Source organism: Heteronotia binoei, chromosome 21 (genome assembly GCF_032191835.1).
Source record: "Heteronotia binoei isolate CCM8104 ecotype False Entrance Well chromosome 21, APGP_CSIRO_Hbin_v1, whole genome shotgun sequence".
Lineage (NCBI taxonomy): Eukaryota > Metazoa > Chordata > Lepidosauria > Squamata > Gekkonidae > Heteronotia > Heteronotia binoei.
Window position 1 is genome coordinate 90,955,878 of NC_083243.1, and position 22,207 is coordinate 90,978,084.

Here is a 22,207-nt window from a genome sequence, read left to right on the forward strand (position 1 = left end):
TAAAATTAAGACAACTGTATGGACACAGCTGTATCACTGATTTTTAGCACAGGTTCCCAGTACAGTGAGCAGGGTGAGAATAGACTCCAGTCAAGCAGAATTAGAATAGCGGTTTTCCTGCTGCATTACCTATTTTGTTGTATACACCATTCAAGAACTTCCAGTTGAGAACATAGCCCATCACAAAATTCTTTTAAAACAGTGTCATTGCAGAGTGCCTATTTGTAAGAAAGGAACAAGATGGTGTGATTTAAATAATTACACACTAGTTAACGATCCACAAAAAGATCAATGCCTTCCAACTGATCACTCAAGAAACTCACTGAAATCAAGGAGAAACCCCACCTGCATTTTTCTTGCATGCATGACTTGCCTGGGATTTGTGAAGAGTCCACAGCAGCTTTTTGGCTGATTCCAGACTATGACATTGAGTCCATCCCAGTAATATCAAGAGACGACGAAGGTGGCTGAATTCTTTCCTCAGTAAGTTATTAAGGCTGGAGAAATCCTCCCTTTTCAATAACATTAATGCTGTAATCTAAAAAAAGAACCACACACACATATATAATACTGTGGGCCACTTAAATATTATAATACTGAGGGCCATCTCCTCAAAAGTTTAGACTTTGATGAACAGCAGAAGCATTTGCTTGCTGGCAACAAATTACCTGGTGTTTGTGTGAATACAAAGTTAACTCAGTTTTATGATCTGTTCACCTCATGCATCCCACACCTGATTCCACTTGACCTTTTATTCTCCCAGTTAAATAAAACATTTGGTTTATTTTGAACTCTCAAAAAGCCTCTCATGTGCCACTTCAAAAGTGGAATATAAGAAAGTGCTTTTGTCTCTTCCCTCAGTTCCCATGGCTGAGCCAACATATCTCTCTCATTTAATGATTGGGTGGGACAGTCTTAGACAAACAAATAAGGAGAAAATAGATAAAAGGGCTGCCCAGCAAGAAGACAGAAAGGAAAATCCAGTGTGTAAGGAAGGGAAAGAAGGCAAGATCACCATAGCCAGTTTGCAGGAAAGAGTTTCCCAGAGAACACATGCATTCACAAAAGATGGTGCCACCATACCATGTCTCTAGTTCTGAACCATTTATGCTAAAGCACAACATACTAGGAGTTTGATTATCCAGTTCAGAAGGCCACAGCTCTCAGACAGAGCCTATGCTTTTTGCATATGTCATGATCCTAGGCCTAGTGCAGCCTACAGGCTCCAGGGAAGTCGGTATCAGAGTATCTACAGGGCCTACATTTCCCAGGATTCCTTCTGTCTCTGATTGGGTGAAAGTAGTCTCGCAGGGAAAACTTGCCTAGAGGAGTGTGACCTGGAAGGAAGGAAATAAAAGGCCAAGCTACAGATAGGGAAGTGTTCTCTTTGGAGACGCTGCAGTCAGGAGTGTTCTTCTTGGAAAAGCTGCGGCAAGAGGGTGATATCGCCCAGGGGTGGTAAGTCTTTGGCATTAGAGGAAGGGAAAGTATAGCTAGTCATAGTAAGGCTGTAATTTTGCTTCATATCACCTTTACGGTTTCTATCTTTCACTGTTGCACTAATAATTAAAACTACTTGTTTTGAGCACTTACAATAAACTTGTTATTGTTATACTGCCTGGGTCCTCATGTCTCTTTGGTCACGGATAGAAGATGTTTTGTTAAGAAGGATGACAGAAGCTGGGCCCTCCCGAACAGACACTTACCAGAGTAGTGGCAGCCAGCAGAAGGCCCTTCCTGGTCCCCTGCTTGTGACAGCCTGTAAAATCTCTAATTGAACCCATGACAGCTCCATTTAGAAGGGCCTGGGCAGAAGAAAAGACCAGCCCTTGCCTAAGACTTTCAGGGAGTCATCATTGATCAAGATAGACAGTTTTGTGCCAGAGTGGATCGGCTCTAGAAAAGCATACATCTAGTGGTTCAACTAATTTAGAAGAAGAAATTGGATTTATATCCCGCCCTCCACTCTGAAGAGTCTCCGAGTGGCTCACAATCTCCTTTACCTTCCTCCCCCACAACAGACACCCTGTGAGGTGAGTGGGGCTGGAGAGGGCTCTCACAGCAGCTGCCCTTTCAAAGACAACCTCTGCCAGAGCTATGGCTGACCCAAGGCCATGCTAGCAGGTGCAAGTGGAGGAGTGGGGAATCAAACCCGGTTCTCCCAGATAAAAGTTGGCACACTTAACCACTACACCAAACTGGCTCTCCAAGAATTTAGATTCCAAATAACTTTGATGCCTTACATTTCAGAACACTGATGTTTCTATAATATTAATCTTAGTCTATTTTCAGATCCTTTCTCTGAAAATAGATTTAACTATTTCTGTATTGGATTCAGAGAAGGTATCTGGCCCTGGTTTGAAATTCATCAGTCATCTATTATGACACTGGGGGTGGGGAGGTGTGCCAGAAATCTCAGTGCTAATACAGCAGGAATGCCATTCACAGGGTTAATGTGCTTCTGAAACAGTGATTCTGAATAAATGGGATTCATTTGCCCAATGCCTCCTGCACAATGTCTCATTAGGGTCTTACCAAAATCTGTTCCAAAAAGTGTTTGCTGCTGCTAAGGTAGTAGAAATAGGCAGCCTTCCAAGAATAAGCATGTTCAAGATCCGAGAACAGTGCCATCACTGCCCGCTCAGCATCCAGCTGTTCAGATGCACCTGAAACGTCCATAACGGGAGTTAATTTTGCATATACTTTAAGGTCCAGAATCGCATCAGGAAAGACAGGTTCTCTGCACATCATAACTAGACAGTGACTATTTTCTAAATGTGAAGTCTACAGTTATCATTAAACAGCAAAGACTCTAGTTCCTTACAATTTAATCCTTGTGTCGTTTCTCCAAGGAAATATTTTAGATATGCTTCTCCTTGTGTTCTACAAAAGGTTGGAAATATACTACCACTGCGTTATCCCTAATATACATGATGATCCAACATACATTATGATCTCTCCATGGTGATATTATACCATACTGGCAGCCTTCAGTAGAGTTCTCCCAGTGTGCATTTCCATCTCTCTGTAAAGCACCAGAAGACTGCTACAAGCTGTTTCTGTGGGTCTTTACAACTGAATCAGTGTCTGCACAGACATCTGACATAAGATTAGAGATAAACTTTGATTTCCAAGCCTGTTTATGAAGTTTTGCAGTAATCTAAGATATCAAGTCCTACCTATTCCTCTCAGGCAAGTCACTGGTTTAAAACAGCATGTTATTTTAATGCTCAATTTTACTGTAAACTAAAGTTTTCAGTCTAGTGCAGGGATCCCCAACTTTTTTCAGGCCACAGGTACCTTTGGGATTCTGACACTGGATTATGGGCATAGCCACAAAACAGCTGCTACAAAGGGTGGTCACAGGAAGTGCAGTCAGCCACGTAATGTGTGAGCTGTGGTGGCAACTGTTTCCAAAGCAACGGGTTTTTTAAAAAAAAAATCTGCACAACCAATCAACCTAAAATAGTCAGTCAGAAACCCTGCTTGGCCAAAGTTCCACCTGGCACCTCCCACTTTCTAAAAATAATTGGTGAGCACTAGGAAAGGTGTCAGTGAGCACCACACTGGGAAAGCCTGGTCTAATGCATGGAAATGAACAGCAATTAGATGCTTAAATGAATCTGGGAGGAACCTAACAGGCTCAGTACACCTGCCTTCTTGTTAGCATAAGGTAACATAAGGAAACCATATTTTATCTGAAGGGGCAGCAGGAAAAGGCCAGAAAGCCAAGCAGCTTAGAATTCGGCAGGGCTGCTCTAAAGTTAAAACAGTGCTGGCAGCCTCTGCTCATTAGAATTGTAGTGATGCTAGCACTGGCAACCCTGCCTTTCCTTGCAGTGCGCTGAAGCCCATGCTCAGGGGGTCTTGTGTTCAACGCAGAAGAGGGCTGGCCTGGGTTGAAGCACTCTGCCTTCACATTCAGCTCTTGACGCATCTTGTTGCTGACCAGGAAAAGAAAGAGAGAGGAAGAACTGCGGCCCACAGCTCAAATGTGAACAAAACCCACACAAGGCAACTCCACAGTTACCTCTCAAAATTAAATTCTGCTTTAAAAAAAAAAAGAACCCAAGTTTGTTTTTAAAACCAAAGACTGGTATCTTCCTTTGCGTGGGATGCCAGGCCCTCCCTATTCATGCTGCTCAGGAACCCAAGTCACCAAAAGAGCAACTATCACTGAAATGAAGCAAGGGGCACAAACAAAGGGCATACCTGAAGATGTCAACTATGGAGATGCAAAGATGCTCCAAAAGCTTTTCCATAATCTGCAGGGGTATCCTCTCATCCTGGACAACATATCCTGCAAATACTACGCTAGCTAGTATTTATTTATTTATTACTTTCAATTTATATCCCGCCCTCTCCGCAAGCGGACTCAGGGGGTGGGAGGGTAGATTTGGCCTGTGGAACACACACAACTCATTACTGGCATGCTTAAAACTAACCTTTGCCTGGTGACTTTGGTCCCAGAAGTTTCTCTCGTGTCTTCTCAATGAAAACACTGCCGAACATGCTCAGCAAGGTATGGCTGCCCTTCCTCAACATACAGCTGAGCAACCTCTCTTCCTGTAGTGCGCTGTTTTCAGCCCAACACGCATCCAGAAGTTCTCTGCACAGAAGGCGCAGCTCTCCAGTCTGATTCTCCACCTCCACACTCATTATACCAAGAGCACTGTAAATTTCATCCACAGCATCTTTCCAATCTTGTTCCGAAGACTCTGGATTTAACTGAAAACGCTTCAGAAGCTTTAGGGAGTCCCAGAGGAAACTAAGAAGAATGCTGTGTACTGAGCAACTTTGTGTTAGTGGAGAATTCTCTCCTGCAGAATCTCTCTGCAGGAACTCCAATATAGCTTGCAACTTCCGAGGAGCTTGCAACAGAAGTTTTTGGAAAGCAGAGATGACTTCCACACTAAATTTCAGCATGGATCCATCATTTTGTTTCCAGGCTGACCCATGTACATTTTCATGAACTTCATAGAGCTCCTAAGGAAGAAAATAGACATCACAACAGCAAGTGATTTCTATCCATAAACAGAACTGAGGAACACCTATGACCTATAGCGACTGTCACCATATTGGACCAGTTCACAAAGGAGGCTTAATAAGAACCTCTACATGGTTAGAACCTCCAGTTGGCTGCACTAACAACAGACTTCAAGAAATGACATAGTCAACCAGAGAGCCCTATTCCAATCCTGTCTTCACCCCCACAACTACAGCTTGCTCTAGGCCCTAACCCTCTGGATTGCGTGGACTCTTTTGCACAGTTTAAAATACAACTCCTTCATTGCTGCTGCCTAGTGCTGCAAGAAGAATCCTGACATTGCCAGAAAGTGACTGAGCAGACAGGCCACCAGTGTGTGTGTAGAGAGGTGACCGACAAGGCTCTACAGACAAGAGCAGCTTCTGGCAGAACAACAAGCCTCTACTGCCCACTGGAAGCATTTAAGTGCATTGGCTGTCAATGTGGTATAGTGGTTAGGGTGCCAGGCTAAGACCTGGGAGATCCAACTTCAAATTCCCACTCAGTCACAAACTTCATTACGTGACCCTGAGGCAGTCAATCCTTCTCAGTCTAACTTACTTCACAGGACTGCTGCAATAATAACACAAAGGAAGGGAGAATTAGACACTGCTCTGATCTCCTTGGAGGACAAATTAAATTAGGACAAATTAACAAAATCAGACAGAAGTCTGTTCACTGATTAACACTGATAGAAATAAGAGGCTGTAACAGAAGTAAATAGCTATGGTTGCGTGATAACATAAATGTTCGTATCAGCCAATTATTTGTATAGGTAGTGAATAGTGGGTCACCTCACATGAGGTCTATTCACTATCTATACAAATAACTGACTGATAACATGAATGTCTACATTATCATGTATCATCCACAGCTATTTACTCTCACTACAAGCCTCTTATTTCTATCAGTGTTGATCAATGAAAGAACCACCACCACCAGGAAGGTTCAGGGTAGATATCAAAATTCTCCTCTTTGGAACCCAATGAGAGAATCTCCCAAAAAGGACAGCAGCAGCAGAGCTGCAATTCTGCCACAGAGGGTAGGAAAAAGGCAAGGATAACATTAAAGCAACCTACTTGCTTCACTCAGCCATTTCTGATAATGTAATCTGACAATTTCTAAAGGTAACTAAGACAGAGACTTAATTCTGTGATAAGGGGCTCCACATTGCCCAAAATAGTACTGCCGAAGGGCAGTATTTTCAACAGCTGCAGTCATATAACTGCAAGCTAGTCATAAAGGAAACTCTTGATAACTAACAATCATGGAGATAAAGAATAAAATACAGAGCTTAAAATCACATTGGTTGCCACTTTCCAACAAGTCTGATTTCATGTGCAGAGATTCAAAGGTGAAGTGCAGGCTGTTTGTCTGAATGCTCTGTCCTTTCTCTCTCTCACACACACACATTTTTTGTTCATCCAGTATCTCAAAGGCAGGGCTTTTTTGAACAGGAACAAACAGGAACACAGTTCTGGCTGGTTTGGTGTCAGAGGGTGTGGCCTAATTTGCAAATGAATCCCTGCTGGGCCTTTTTCTACAAAAAATGTCCTGTGCAAAACAATGATGACATCAGGGTGTGTGGCCTAATGAGTCCCTGCCGGTTTTTTCTATAAAAAAGCCCTGTGCGAAACAATGGTGACATAATATGCAAATGAGTTCCTGCTGGGCTTTCTACAAAAAAAGCCCTGTTTAAAGGAATTCCCACAGCTGCAGCCCCATTACCTCAACCAGCTAAATTCATCCTTTGCACACATGACAACTGTGTTAAACATAGCTCCTCTTGAAATTAACGTTGCTTTTTGACATTAATTGGTGTGCTCTGACTTCTGCCCTAAAAGTAGCTCTACCAACTTTTTTTCAGCATGAAACCATACATTAAGGATGGTGTGGGAGACATCCTCTCCAAGTTCTTCTAAGACCACCAAGAATTCTGTTTCTCTCTGGAGAGTTACTGGAACTGTTTTCTAAAACAATCAAAGAAAAATGAAATAATAAACAATTAGGAACTCTTTAATAAGCACTTCTTTATAAGATAGCTTTAGTTTTCAACCGGGGGACTGCAAGTCATTTCTCACTCTACTTAGGATCTTCTTGAATAAATGGAATGCATGACTGATTTCGCACTCACCTTACACCGCTCTCACACTCATCTTTTCAGCGCGGCTTTCTTCCAATTTCCCACTATCTGTCCCAGGGCTGCAGCAAGGATCGGTGCTTTCGTGCAGCAAAGAGAAACTGGTTTTTAGCGGTTCCTGTTTGCTTCGTGGAAACGCTGATCCTCCCTGCAGCCCCGGGGCAGTTAGTAGGAAATCAGAAGAAAGCTATGCTGAAAAGATGAACATGAGAGCAGCATAAGGTGAGTGCGAAATCGGTCCATATCCCAGTTACTGAACTGAAAACTGCTGTTAGCCAGTACTTATTCTATCGATTGGGCTTCCTTTCAAGATGGGGGCAATAATCCCAAAGGAGATTTTTTTTTTTTGCAGTTCCCGGTATTTAAAACTTGGGGAAACTGCCAAGCTTTCCTCCTTGTCCAACTCATGTGCTTTATAATAGCAGCCTAGCAGACAAAAATTAAGCAGATGATGCCATCCTCATCATTATCCTCATATGAGAATAACTTATTTAACCTTCTGCATATTAGGCTGTTTGAAAAAGCACATTAAGAAGTTGGTAACCCTGAGTCTGGAGGACATGCTGACAAAACAAACTGAAGAGCAAGTCCCATCATCCACTATACCATGCACAGAGGCAGCTACTTCATTGCAGTCCTTATGTTCAGAAAATGAACATAACTTGCACTTCACAGAGAAACCTCGAACACAAGATTTCATAATCAGGTATATGGTCTGTTTTTCCTATTAAATGTCAAAAGCCAAAGAATATATTATTGGAATAGTAAATTACTGGAACAGTAATTTACAAACTAAATTGGGATCAAGAACAAAAATAAAAGAGGGGAGGGTTTCCTCACAAAGCCAAAACCAGGCAGCCAAGGAAAGCACCCTGATGGGGAATTCCTTTGTTGGTGCTGAAGCCCACAATACTGGAAGGGCTGCCATGGGGAAGTCTCCTTTAGTAAGGCAACAGTTCACCACCAGCAACCATGATAGGCCAATATGGTTACCATAGGATTGCTGAAAGACTTTGGACATTGGGTTCAGGTCCCAAGGAATGGCCTCCAATGGACTACATAGCAGAGACATGCACACAAAGGTCTTCCTTACTTGGAATGAAAGAGATTTTTTTACCTGCTCTAATGCTAGCCACTTCTGCAATATGAGGAGCCAAAACCAAGCAAGTTTTTGAGGACTATAGCTTGACCCACACCTAGAGAAATAACATATACACAAAGGTTAAACACTTAAAAGTTCATCCCTATATTTACCTATCTGAAAATCCTAATAAGCTTTACAGAATTAATTCTTAAGTAGCTGTGCTGTGAACTGCAGCCTTAGCAAGGTATCTCTTAATTCTCCATCACAGCAGCCTGAACACCAGCCCGAGTGGCACATGCTTCCTCAGCCCCAGCTATTACCCAAATAGGCAACCTCCTAATTAGTTGGGGGAATTAGCAAAGGAGACAGAGTGAGAGGTGGGTAACTGAGATTCTCCACCAATGTATACCAGGATGTTTCCCCTTAAGAAGAGATCGGATTTATACCTCATCCTTCACTTGGGAATCTCAGAGTGCCTTACAATCTCCTTTCCCTTCCCCTCCCCACAACAGACACCCTGTGAGGTAAGTAGGACTGAGAAAGCTCTGACTGAATTGCTTTTGAGCAGAACAGCTCTGACAGAACTGTGACTTGTCCAAGGTCACCCAGCAGCTGAATGTAGTGGGGAATCAAACCCATTTCTCCCAGATTAGAGTCTGCATTCTTAACCACTACACCAAACTGGCTAAGAAAAGTTTATTTGAGAGTTAAGAGAATTGTCAAATAAATCAGGCAGATGCTCAACTGGAAAGATTTTTATTAAAAAGAAAATGAAAATAAAACAAAAAAACGCATAAACACAGAGAAAAACTAAAAACAGGGAGGAGTGGAAGAGATTTTTAGGGAAGAGTGATAGTTACTGACAGGCTTTTTTGTAGTAGGAACTCATTTGCATATTAGGCCCCAACCACAGATGCAGCCAATCCTCCAAGACCTTACAGGGCTCTTATTACAGGGCCTACTGTAAACTCTTGGGAAGACTGGCTACATCCACAGTCTGTTTCCAATAGCAGGAAGCCAGAAGCTCCAAGTACTCTCAAGCAGAGTATAGAAGCAACAGAATGCCCCCAGAATTTGCGGCAGTCTCAGAACCTGACCTATGTTAAGAAGAATATATGGAAATAGAAATAAAGGAACACATTCAAAAGAGTCAATGTTATGTCAAGTCTTAAGGTCCTCCTGCCACATATTCTTCTTTGCATCCACCAGTCAGTGACAGAAATCCCTGATAATGCTCACCTCAAATGAGAAGGACAGGCTACCAGAGCATGCAGGATTGTTTCCACCTTTTCAGCACCATCTTCCCGCCACTGATGCAACTGAGGAACACAGGCCTGGGCAAGTTCCCAGTCTCCCTGCTGCACACATTCACAGAAAAACCAGAAGAGCCGCTCCAAGGAAACTGATTCCTCCTTACCTAATGGAAGCATGTTCCTGTTTCAAAAGGCAAGCACTCAATGAGATTAAGTATCACAACTCATCAGATCCTCCTCTGATACTACATTTCCCAAACATTATCTTACAATGTACCTCCAGAAATCCAAAAGGGGATTCTACAAAATGAGATGACAAAGACCTTTCAGTCTGGAGCCCCACATTTCTTAAGAGTCTCTCTCCCAGTATGAATGTTCCAGGTTAATTTCTCCAGGTAAAATTGATTTGCAGTTCCATTTACTAGGTTGGCAAGTTCAGGGATAGCTTTTCCAATAGTGTATCAACTTTGTGAAATGCACTCTCCTGAAGAGCAGAACTATTTCTACCTCCAGCCCCTTAGAAAAGCATGTGAATCTATACTTCTAAAGAGGATTAACAAAGGCAGGACATAATAATTAATAATATTTTTTTAATTTGTATCCCGCTCTCCCCGCCGAAGCAGACTCAGGGTGGCTCACAACATAGGCATTTCAACAATTAAAACATACATACTATAACTCAACCATTTATAAAATTAATCATCATTATAGTTAAAAACATTCTAAGATTAAATTAATATTTAAAACTTGGTGTTATGCATTGTACAGTTTTTCCTTGGCGACGGTATTCATTCACCAGTATGCTGTAGGATCATTAAGTAAAGGCCAGATGAAAAAGAGCAGTCTTGCAGGCCCTGCGGAACTGAGCAAGGTTCTGCAAGGCCCGCACCTCTTCTGGCAATTGGTTCCACCAGTTTATGTCCACCAGACATAGCTTTATGGTTGATTCTGGTTTATATTATTTTAATTTGTTAAGATGGATTTTTTACAGTTTTGTTAAGGGAGGGTATATCGGATAGAAGTATTATTAAAATGTATAGAAACATAGCAATATCAACTTTTACATTTGTTTTACTTGTTTTTGAGTCTAAATAAGAAGCTGACAGTATCAGTTCTAGTTTAAAACACAAGCACTTTAAAATAGGCACTCTTAAGAAACACAAGACAGTGTAATAAGGAACAATATTGGCTTCTTTTCCCATGATTGGTCATAAGCCTGATGAGGACAAGGATGCGTGACATCAGTAAAGAGCAAGCTGCAGCTGCCTAGCCCTCCAGCAGCTCTAACCATTTTGGCCAAATATAAGCTTATTAACCAGACAACACAAAAAGGAAAGGCAGACAAATGGCACTGTAAGCTTCAGTGATGGGTTTGGGGTGAGGGGCTGAAAAGCAGAGGAAGAATTTTTGTGTCCATGTGAGAATCTCTTAAAGGGTGAAACAAAATGGTTTGGAAGTTCTGGTTAGCTCATATTGTTAAAACTACTTCTGCAGATAAAAAACAGGCATGACGGAAAATAACTAACACCCATTTAATGAATTTCCTCTCAAATCAGGGTTCATCTTACTTGACACATTTTATGTAGTCACCTGGTTTTTAATTCCTATATTTATTTATGTACTTTCTCACTGAGACTCTAAGGTGGTTTACACAGTGTAAATTAAAGCAATCTATGGGACTAGGGTTACAGAAATCTGAAGCAAAATCTAAGTATTAGACACGTTACACAATGCAGAAAATGGTATTCCATAAGTAGTAAATAATGCAGTGAATGCAGGATAATATACATGGCAAAAAGATAATAGCTACTATACACAGTGGTATAGCCCACAGTGCCCTGACCTGGATGGCCCAGCTGGCTTGATCTCAGGGCCATAGCAGGAAAGGGGGCACAGGGGCAATGCTCCCTATAGAATCTGCAGCACCCCACCCAATCTTCCCTTTTACTGAAAGAGAAAGATTAGGGAAGACTGGGTGGGAATGCTGCAGATTCTATAGGAGCACTGCCCCATGCTCCCCTCTGCTGGCTACAGCCCTGGGTCAAGCCCAGGTTAGTACTTGGATGGGAAACCATCAAGGATTTCCAGGATTACTATGCAGAGGCGGGCAATAGCAAACTACCTCTGAACATCTCTTACCTTAAAAAACCCTACAGGGTCACCATAAGATGGTTGCAACTTGAAAACATCTTCCTCCGTCACCACAGAGCCCACAGTGCTTTCCTGAACCATTATGCTATAATACAGTCTTATAAGGGAGACTCTCAATGGAAGACATGAAGTTAGTTTGTACCACTTTCCCACTAACTCAGTATTGTCTGCTCTGACTGGAAAGGCTCTCAAAGGTCTCAAGCAACAGATTATTGTTCCCAACATCTACTACCCAAATCCCTTTAATAAGAGATGCCACAGACTAAGCCATGGGTATTTCAGCTTGTAAAATATGAATTATGCCCTTCCTCCATTTCTAAAGGCAACTTTCTCCAAGCTGCCATATAGTTAAAGAGTCCTCCCCAACCCTTTAAGTCATACTTAGGTTTCTTAAAGAAACAAGTGACCTGCAGAGAAACCACTATATGTAAACCCTGCAACAACCCAGACTCCTACAAATGTATGTGGAATTGAGACCTACAAAACACAAAGAGTTATTCCCAAATGCGGAGAGTACCACTTTATCAGAAAAGGAAAAGTCTTGACGTTAAGAAGTTTTGTTCACTCTGCTGGCAACCTAGGACATTTTCCTGCAGCTTTTCTTAACTGTCCATCTATTTAAAAGCTACATATATTGAAGTAAGTATTCGCGATGAGCCAGGACAGAGTAAGTAGAAGCACTGCCCATCTCTTCTAAATGACGGCAAACTCCTGCAGAGAACTCCTGCACTGCCCATCTCTTCTAGTGATGGCAAACTCCACTGAAGTTGCCTCTCCCGCCACTCTTTCTTACCCCACCATCCCATCTTGTAAAGAAGGAGAAATCCATGGCCCCTGAAGGCGGGGGGGGGGGGGGGGGGGAGAACACGGCACTGTCAGACTGAAAAGCCTCATTCCCGACCCACCTGGGGGAGAATGTTTCCCCTAGTAAATTCCTGCCTGGCTCCTCCGTCCAGTTAGCCGACAGCTCTCTTCTGCACTTTTAAAGCACATTCAACTACACTTGCCGCGGCCATATTGAAGGATAAATCAGGTGACCGCAGCGTCTGGCGAAGCTGATTGCTTATTGGAGGAAGATGCGACCATCTTTCTCTGGGCCGACAAACGCCTGCCCATTCTGTCAGTCAAGGTGGCATAAATATCACGTGCTTGAAATCCACGTTTGAAGAAGACATTTTTCAACTAAGCCAAGAGTTCCCGGAACTCCTCGGGGCCAGCGTGGCCCCTCCCCACATGCCAGCTGGCGCAGCCCTGGCTCTTTCTCCCGCTCGAAAGTCGGGCAGAGGAAAGAGGCAGTTCGGCCTCGATTCCGGGCTGCCTCTCCTGCAGGGAAGACAGGCCGAGAGCGGGGACGAGCTCCTGCTCCGGCTCTCTCCCCCCCACCCCCGCTCGGGCGGAGGAAAGAGGTGCGGGAAGTTTGAGGGGGGGCGTTTGCATAGAGCACTGGGGGACCTCCCCCACTGGTGGGGGGGCGGAGCCTGCTGCCCTTCCAGACTTTGCCGGGGTCTCCAGAGGCTCGGAAGTCCTCGGCAAAGGTGATAGTGATGTCATTGTGACGTCACCGTCGCGCCCGCTAAAATGCCCCCCTTCCCAGGATCATAGTCCGGCTTAGGACCTGCTTAGCACCGGGCCTGCTTGAAGTGGGAGTTTGTTAGCTTGGCGGCCGGCTCCTCCGGTGTTCTCCCGGCGCTTGGGGCAGCTCTCCGTTAACCCTATGCCACAGTGGGTCTCTGTTGCTGTATGCTTCAATCTTACCCCTTTAAACAGCAGCTGCACTACTCATATTTCAGCTGTTTCCATGTACTCGCTGTGCCAATTGTCACGATCCTTGGAATGTGAACATGCTGGGAAGTTTAACTGGCCAGGTAAGAGGGTTGTTCTGGGATATGTATATAATTGGGGACCCGGACCCGCCATCTTCTCGTTGTGATGTACTCGCAAATAAAGCATGTAGCCTTCTACAAGTCTAGTAACTCAGTACATTACACTGGTGACGAAGGTGGGATGCTAGCCAGGTAGTTTCCCACATCGGGAAATCGCTGACCTGGCTGGAGATGAAGAAGGCACGTCGCCCAGAGAGGCAGAAGCACCCGCTGCTGCCCTGGCAACCACCCCACATTTCACTCTATTCTCTTTTATATGACTGCTTACAAAGGGCAGCAAAATGACAATTTGGTTTTGACTGCTTACAAACAATGATGGATTAATGCATTCACACTGGCACATCTTAGTATTTAATTTTTGTCCGTCCAGAAAAGATGCATGAGTAGGGGGAGAAGGGTTATTCAGAGGCATATTTTGGCTAGGCAGCCCAGCCTTCCACTACAGAGCTGTTCAGGTCTCCATCATGGGGCTGGGCATGCAGGCTAGCATGAGAGGGCCCATCATGTCTTTTGAGGCTAGGCTACCCTCTTTATGGTGTGAGGGGGCCCACCAGGTCTCTTTTGAAACTAGGCTACCCTCTTTATACAATAGTACTCTGGTATCAGTTCTCCCCCCTCCTGCACTGTACAATTCTTGGAGAGTGTATGCCAAATAGCATGATGTGCTCTCATTTAGATTTCAAACAACCAAGGTTAAAACACACTTGAGACAAGAGGGGGATGGGAATGTCAATTACCAAAAAGTAAGCTCTTCATGCATGAGGAAAAGCTATGTGTCTTGGTATTGACAATTCTTTATCAATAAACATTACTAGTTATGATGCAAAAATACAAAAACTCATCTTAATTTTTTAAAACACATAAGGGACATATGTGACATGTTATAAACTGAATCAATTCACGTGCCTTTATAAGCAACATATTGTAGCCTAGGTGATCAAGATACACACATTCAGACATAGGTGAGAGCATGGCCAGAAATGGGCAGTCCATACTGGCACATTATTACAATATAAAAAACATTTCCTGGTTCCTCTCCTCCCTTAGTCTGAGTTCATGGAGAGTTTGCGTACTTTATTCATGACAATCTTTTCACAGAGAAATCTGTTTCTATTGCAGCCAAAAGGAATACTTTTTATTTGGAAGTACAACTTGGAAGTGGCGGTGGGGCTGCTTATTGTGATTACCTGGGGCAACCAGCCTTTTGCTAGGCAGAGGAATTTCTCTGGAAATAAGTTTTTTCCATAACTCAGTTTGGATGGGGTTTTGGGGGAGGCCTTCCTTCCAACATCAATGAGGCATGACCATGCAAATTTCAGGACCTCTGGATAGATATGGAAGAGCCTGAAAAACATACTTGGAGAAACAAACAAATAACAATAGTTTTTTTTCCTTTTCTTTTAAAGCTTTTCTTGGCTGTCCACAAATTGCCATAACTTGAGCTCAACCCTGTTGAGATAAGGTTGCACATATTAGATAAACTACCATACTTGTTTTGGACTGGAGACTTTCTTCTCCTCACATGGAGTTTCAGTTTGACAAGGTCTCTGCCCTTCCAATGTTAAAGGGCAAATTTTATACACCATACATTATGCAGAATACAAATTCACAATATAAACCTATGCATCACTTCTCATGATTCAGGCTAGTGTACACCCATATAGAAAGAATGTACCTAGAGATTCATGAGAGGCTTTTTACTTTGTTGCAACAGCTATGAATTTTAAAAAAGAAAACATGAAATCGTGCACAAGATTGGAGCTCCAAAAAGAAATTACCAGAGTTGGAATTGCCCCTGGATTCTGAAAATAGTTACAAAAAGGGAAGAAAACCTTTTGCTATAGCTTTGGAACATATAAAATTGTCAAAAATAAGAAAAAACAAATAAAACAAAACTGAGGCCTCAATAGAACAATGCCAGCTTTAACATACATGTATATGAAGGATCATAGAATTTAAACCATTGGAAATTAGTGGGGTGATCAAGTTCCACTGAACCCCATTTTTCTCTGTGCCAGCTCATCCAAAATTTGTTCTGAGGGTCTCACATAGGTGTGAGAGACGGTTTCAACAAACTTTAACAACAAAATCCTAAAAGCAAATAATAAATCCTTAAACAAACAATTCTTAACAGACATACCAGCAATTCTTAAAACTATCATAATGAACATGCATTTAAACTTGACTTGCAGGTCCAGATTTCCTGCACAGGATATTGAAAGAAAAGATGAGCAAACTTAATAAAACAATGAGAAAATCCTAGAAATCAAATTATGGTTAATACATGGTCAAAAACATAAAACAATTCTTAAATCTATTTATAATAAGCATGCTATATATATATATATATATATATATATATATATATATATATATATATATATACACGCACACACACACACACACACACACACACACATACTTAGGAAAAACCTAGTAAGGAGCTTGCACAGCCAAGGAGATGTGTGGGGCAGTGCAAAGATAGAATTTAGAACTGATGCATAAAGCAGGGTGCTAAAATATGCACCTTGATGAAGAAGGTTGAAATAATGGAGAGGCTGAAACTTAAAACAAGCAAATGAAAATGTGTTATCCAGTAGCAAGCCTGGCCAGGACTGTAGACTGGATTGAAACAAAATCAAACGGAACTGGAGTCATACCATAATAAGAACATGAGATATAGAAAGGATTTTCTAAACAAAACACTCAAAAAAGGTCAAATTCTAACAAGATACTCTAGAGGCATAAAATAAAATAGATAAGCATGTAGATGCCTCTTTCCACAGGTAAGAGGTTCACCAAATAGCTAAATAGGAAGATTGATATGTACAGTTCATAGATGGTTAAACTTGACTATAAATGACATTAAGAGAGCAAATGAAGATCTACATTTAAGGAATGCAGAACATTATTAAAGTCCAGATTTTTAATAAAGACCAAGAGTTTTCAGGAATTCTGCCTAGTGAATTACCAATAAATCTAGAAAAGGTATTTCTATGAGAAGCACGACACTGAAAATAATTGGGTCACTGGTAAAACAAGGTATTAGTTTTTCAAGACTTAAGAGAGAAGATGCACAGTGAGAGGGCAGTGTTATCCAAGGAAGGGTACAGATGTTCTTCTATAACACATGCTATAACTTCAAATGAAAAAAGGTCTTATAGGAACCAAAATTTGTGAGGTAGAATTTTAAAACACTGTTCTTTTCAGAAAATAAAAGTTCAGCCAACAACAAAAAGAATTTTCAAATTTAAATGAATGAAAAATTGGGTACGTTCAAAGTAAAATAGAAAACTGTGTTAAATGTAACACTAATAGCCTTGACAGGAGACAAAATACATAAATACAAACAATAGAGACTAGTCATGGATTTCATTGTGAGTTGCAAAAATAGCAGCCACCAAATTCTCTGGAGAAGGCTCTTGCCCAGCCTCTTCCAGCGTTTGAAACTGAGATTGAAATTGGGAATCAGATTTGGGAGACCCTGATGCCATGCCATCTTTAGCCGAGCTAATACAAGGTGCCAGAACCCACAAAATCTCTCGGCTTGACTTCGCGAACGAAGATTTAAGAAAGGTGCAGTAGTTCACGTCTGCTGCAGGCTCTTGATAATCCTGAAGTGGGGAAGGCTTTCAAACCAGGGAGTCCCCTGCCCCCAACTGCAGATTGGCGATGCTACATTATATGTAAAAGAAAAGAAAAACAAAAGAGAGAAAGTAAAGAACAGAAAAGTAAAATAGAATCAAGATAAGATAAGATAAAACTGAGGTAACAAAAAGCAGATAACTAAAATGCTCCAGGGACAGAGTGCAGCCTCCTAGCATCCTACAATATTGCACTGGAACTGGATTATAATCAAGTGATTGGATCATGTAGTCCCTCCCAATGAAGAGATGCAGCAGAATTACCTGTCCTCAGTGACTCACCCAGAAACAAGGGATGGATACTTTTGCATTCCCCTTTTTCTTACATGCTTTAAGCAGTATATCTTTTGGGGAGATAAGAAGAAAATGTAATTTAAAAAATGTGGCATAGCACTCAGCAGTTTGAGGATGCCATTTCTTGTAATAACTTCATCAGACAATTTTGAGAGTGCATAGTGGAAAAACAATGGAAACCTGCAAACCCACTGACCATAGTCTAGCAGACTGACTAAAGTGTTGGAAGATTACTTGCAGCCTGTACTCTTTAGTGTAATTTCTCCAATGAGGCAAATCAGCAGGAAATGAGGATATTGTGTATCTCTGGAGGGTGAAAGAATCAACTGGAAGAGGGGGATTAAGAAGCTTTTATTTAATAAAGGCTCTCTAGCCCTTTAGACTGCTCAGGAACACCTTTCCCCTTATATTTCCTCAACAAAAAGTGCTAGAGATGTACTTTGTGAAAAATGAAAGGTGGGGATTCAGAAGAATTAAATCCAACAGACTGAAATAATGCTACAGCAATCTAACTACTAAAGAAACCTGAAAATGCCCTGAGCAATCTAAATGGATAGAGAGTCTTTATTAAATAAAAGCTTAGAATTCAGAGGAACTAATATATTATTGCAATATATCATAATAGTATTATTTCATTTTAGCAGCTCACCAGTTGAAATTATTTTTTAATTTCTTTATTTAAAAAACCGGAAAAGGCCCAGGGTGGTAGAGACAAAATGATGGCCATGAGTGACTGAGCCAAGAACGGTGCAGAGAAAACTGCCTTGCAGACTAGGCTTGCCAGTCCCCAGGTCCCAGCAGGGGTTCTCCTTGCATACTAGGCTTGCCAGCTCCTTCCCGCTCCCAGTCAGCTGGCTGACGGGGAAGCCCCGCTCCCACAGCCACCATGTGCTTTCCCATCTCCGGAGGCTTCAGGCTCCACTTGGCTTCCTCTTGGGATGGTGTGTCTGTGTCTTTAAGGCTGAATGGGGGCAGGGGGAGCAGGCAGAACAAGATGGCTGCTCCCAGTGGCTGTGAAAGCAGCCCAGACCCTCCGTTGGTTGCACAATCTTTTCAGAGGTCGTTTGCATAGGAAAGGTAAACTTGAACCTTTGGTTGCTCTGTGTTACTTTGAAGAAGTTGGAAGTTCAGAAACTTGTGAGTAGAGATGCCAATTCCCAGGTGGGAGCAAGCCCTCTCCCACTTCAGAGTCCTTAGAAACAGGGAGGAGAAGAAAATGTCTGCTCGGCACTTCATTATTCCCTATGGAAATCGATTCCCATAGGGTATAATGGAGAATTGATCTGGGGGTATCTGGGACTCTGGAGGGGCTGTTGTTTGAGATAGAAGCACCAAATTTTCAGCATAGCTTCTGATGTCTCTCCACGTTTCAAAAAGATTGGACCAGGGGGTCCAATTCTATGAGCCCCAAAAGAAGGTGCCCCTATCCTTCATTATTTCTAATGTAGGGAAGGCATTTAAAAAGTGTACGGTTCCTTTAAATGTCATGGAGTTCAATTGTGCTTGTCACAACTTTGCTTATGACTCCACCCCCAAAGTCTCCTGGCTCCACCCGCAAAGGCCCCAGATATTTCTTGAATTGGGGATTGACAACCCTACCCTGAGGAGTACTGTGATAGAAAAAAGAAGACCCCTCCAGGGTCGGGGACAGAGAGTGGCAATTGATGACACAGTCTTCCAGCGGTACCCATTAGAATGTGGAGTGCCGCAGGGAGCAATCCTGTCGCCAATGTTGTTTAACATCTATATACACCCCTTGCCCAGTTATTACGGAGGTATGGGTTGGATTGTCATCAATATGCTGATGACACCCAGCTCTATCTGTTGATGGTCGGCCACCCAGACTTGGCTGTGCGCTCGAGGCTGTGACAGGGTGGTTGTAACAGAGCTGATTGAAACTAAATCCATTTAAGATGGAGGTCCTGTGTCTGGCCCAGGGCAGAATAGGTATGGGAATAAGGCTCCCAACCACTGCTGGGGCACTTCTGTGATCCTGGAAGCCTCATTGTCTATGGAGGTCCAGATCACCGCAGTAGCCAGGTCTGCCTTTTACTATCTACGGCAGGCAAAACAACTGGCTCCCTATGTATCTATCCAGAATCTGGCCACAGTGATCTATGCAACGGTCACTTCCAGACTGGACTACTGCAATTCGCTCTATGTGGGCTTGCCCTTGAATCTGATCCAGAAACTCCATCTGGTGCAGAATGCTGCAGCATGCCTGCTTGCTGCAGCGCCTATGCAGGCACACATGCAAACAGTGCTCTGCCAGCTGCACTGGTTACCAATTGAGTACCAGATTCAGTTCAAGGTTCTGACTTTCAAAGCCCTGAATAGCCTGGGACCAGCATATCTGTGAGACCACCTCTTCCCGTATACCCCCCCAAGGAGCCTTACGCTCCATAGATCAACATCTGCTGGTAATCCCTGGCCCAAAAGAAGTCCACTTAGCCTCAACCCGGGCCAGGGCATTCTCTGTCCTGGCTCCTACCTGGTGGAACAAGCTCCCACTGGAGATTAGGGCCCTGCAGGGCCTGTTGCAGTTCCTCAGGGCCTGTAAGACAGAGCTGTTCCACCAGGCATTCAACTGAGGCAGTGCACATTTTGCTATTCTGTGGCTTCCCTGCTGCAGGGACCCTGATGCCTGCTGCAGGGACCCTGATGCCTGCTGCAGGGACCCTGATGATATAACTTTGCTGACCCATTTATCTTATACCAGCTGGGGGATGTATGGAAGGATTGGAGGCAATTGATATTAACAACTGCAGAATTGGAGTTTGTTTTTAGATTGTTACATTGCTTTTAGATTGTATATTGTTTTATTATATATATTTAATTTTAATCTTGTATTATTGTTTTTACCTGCCCAGAGCCCATTTGGGAATGGGTGGGCTATAAATTGAAAATAAATAAATAAAAAACAAATAAATAAATGGCATATAAATCAACAATACCAACTTTTCTTATTACTCCCAAAACTGTCCTTTTCATACTTTAATGCATTTTAATTCTTTGCAGTTTTTCAGTGACTTTGCTGTGTGACCCTATGGATGCAAGCACAGATGTTGGATTGTTACTTGTAATCAACTTTACTGAGAAATCTATTGTTCGGAATTCTTGGATTGCTGGGAAGTGGGGGAAAGAGGAAAAGACAATTCCCTACTTCCCATTTACAGCAGGGGACTCATTTAAGATAAGGTAATATGGATAATGGAAACTTAAAGCTGTCTTACACAAATCAGACCATTGGTGTATCTACTACAATATCTGCTCTGACTGACAGTGGCTGTCAGGCAGTGTTTCTTCCCAGCTGTGCTACCTATAAGGTTATTTAACGGGGACTGAACAGGGCTCTATGCATGCAAAGCACATTGTCCACCTATGCTGTTAGTATTTATAGAAGCTGAAGGGAGACTGCCTAGTCCTAAACTGTTCTCTTTGATCTCTCCAATCAATTTCAAAACAACCCGGATGAAGTCAACTACAATGAGGCTCTACTGAAACCAATGTTATGAAATCCTGAGAGCCAATTTTGTGGGACTTGTGCATGCTTCGCCCCCCACCGATTGTGCTGCTGCAATCCCCAGGTCTCTTTAGCTTGTGATTCTCTTTCAGATGGAGCTGTTGTGTGAGCATCAGCAGATTCGGATCCTGCTTGATGGGTGTCAGCTCTGTGATTTCACTCATCGCGTGGTACCTATGCGAAGGGTGACAAACTTGCAGCTATTAGGAGATCTCAAGCTTACCAAAGTAGCTTGAAAAAAAATAAAGAACCCTCATGCCATTATGGTAAACACACCTTCCCTGTGGCTACTGCAGTGCATTAATTCTTTCATATGTCTTCTGGAAGATGAAGAGCATGGATCCTTCAGTGTCTCTGCTCTTTTAGGGTTTGTTTGTTTTTTAATTTCAGGTTGATGAAACTGATCTTTTTTTTTTTACTTTGAAAATATAACAAGTGATTGGGAGATTCTGGAGCCCTTGGATGCTCCTTCTGTTACCTTTCAAATTGTAGCCAAGCCCTTTGGAGAAACACAAGAGACTGCAGAGAATGGGAGTATGTATATTACACGCAAAGGTCTCAAGCATTGGATTCAGGTGGCCAGTCAAACATCCCTTTCAGGTAGCAAGGCATCATGTGGTGTCAGACTTCCATGACAGGAATAGAAAGAGCCAAAGTTATGATCTCACCAGAATCAAACCCAGGAATTTGGGCAGCAAACACAAGCCAAGCACCAGGTGATGTATCATAGTGAGGAAAAAGCCCTTCTTTTTGTCTAGGTTCTGCTGATGTGATGCCATGTTTAGATTCACTGTTTCTATTTGCAGTGATTCATTTTTCTTCTTTAGTATAGAATAGATTCCCTGACATTCATTTTTTCCATGCTGTTTGATTTCTTCCTTTCATTGATGTAGACCACATTGTAGGATCTTCAGTATTTCTGTCTCTGGGATGAAGATTCTATATCCTTTGCATCCCAGTGCATAGCCAACAAAAAAAAATGACTTCTGCTCTAAGAGCACTTTCCCTATGAAGAAAGGTTGAAACGCTTGGGACTCTTTAGCTTGGAGAAACGTCGACTGCGGGGTGACATGATAGAGGTTTACAAGATAATGCATGGGATGGAGAAAGTAGAGAAAGAAGTATTTTTCTCCCTTTCTCACAATACAAGAACTCGTGGGCATTCGATGAAATTGCTGAGCAGACAGGTTAAAACAGATAAAAGGAAGT

General features: G+C 42.5%; 1 protein-coding gene and 1 long non-coding RNA gene across 2 annotated transcripts in view; one reads left to right on the forward strand and one right to left on the reverse strand.

The window, feature by feature from the left end:
• LOC132588907 (zinc finger FYVE domain-containing protein 26-like) overlaps positions 1-9,681 on the reverse strand; it is a 79,547-nt gene extending 69,866 nt beyond the window's left edge. The window contains exons 1-7 of the mRNA XM_060261367.1: positions 9,490-9,681; positions 8,284-8,362; positions 6,907-6,996; positions 4,446-4,986; positions 2,536-2,666; positions 374-538; positions 130-218 (exon numbers count right to left, since the gene is read on the reverse strand). Of these exons, the coding sequence (XP_060117350.1) occupies positions 130-218; positions 374-538; positions 2,536-2,666; positions 4,446-4,986; positions 6,907-6,996; positions 8,284-8,362; positions 9,490-9,680 (1,286 nt within the window). The 5' untranslated portion in view covers position 9,681. The remainder of the gene's footprint in view (positions 1-129; positions 219-373; positions 539-2,535; positions 2,667-4,445; positions 4,987-6,906; positions 6,997-8,283; positions 8,363-9,489) is intronic.
• Positions 9,682-12,818: 3,137 nt separating this feature from the next.
• LOC132589458 (uncharacterized) lies at positions 12,819-21,273 on the forward strand. The gene is made up of 3 exons (XR_009556615.1): positions 12,819-13,519; positions 20,494-20,673; positions 21,091-21,273. It is a non-coding gene; the product is annotated as an uncharacterized LOC132589458 (long non-coding RNA).
• The last annotated feature ends 934 nt before the right edge of the window (positions 21,274-22,207 follow it).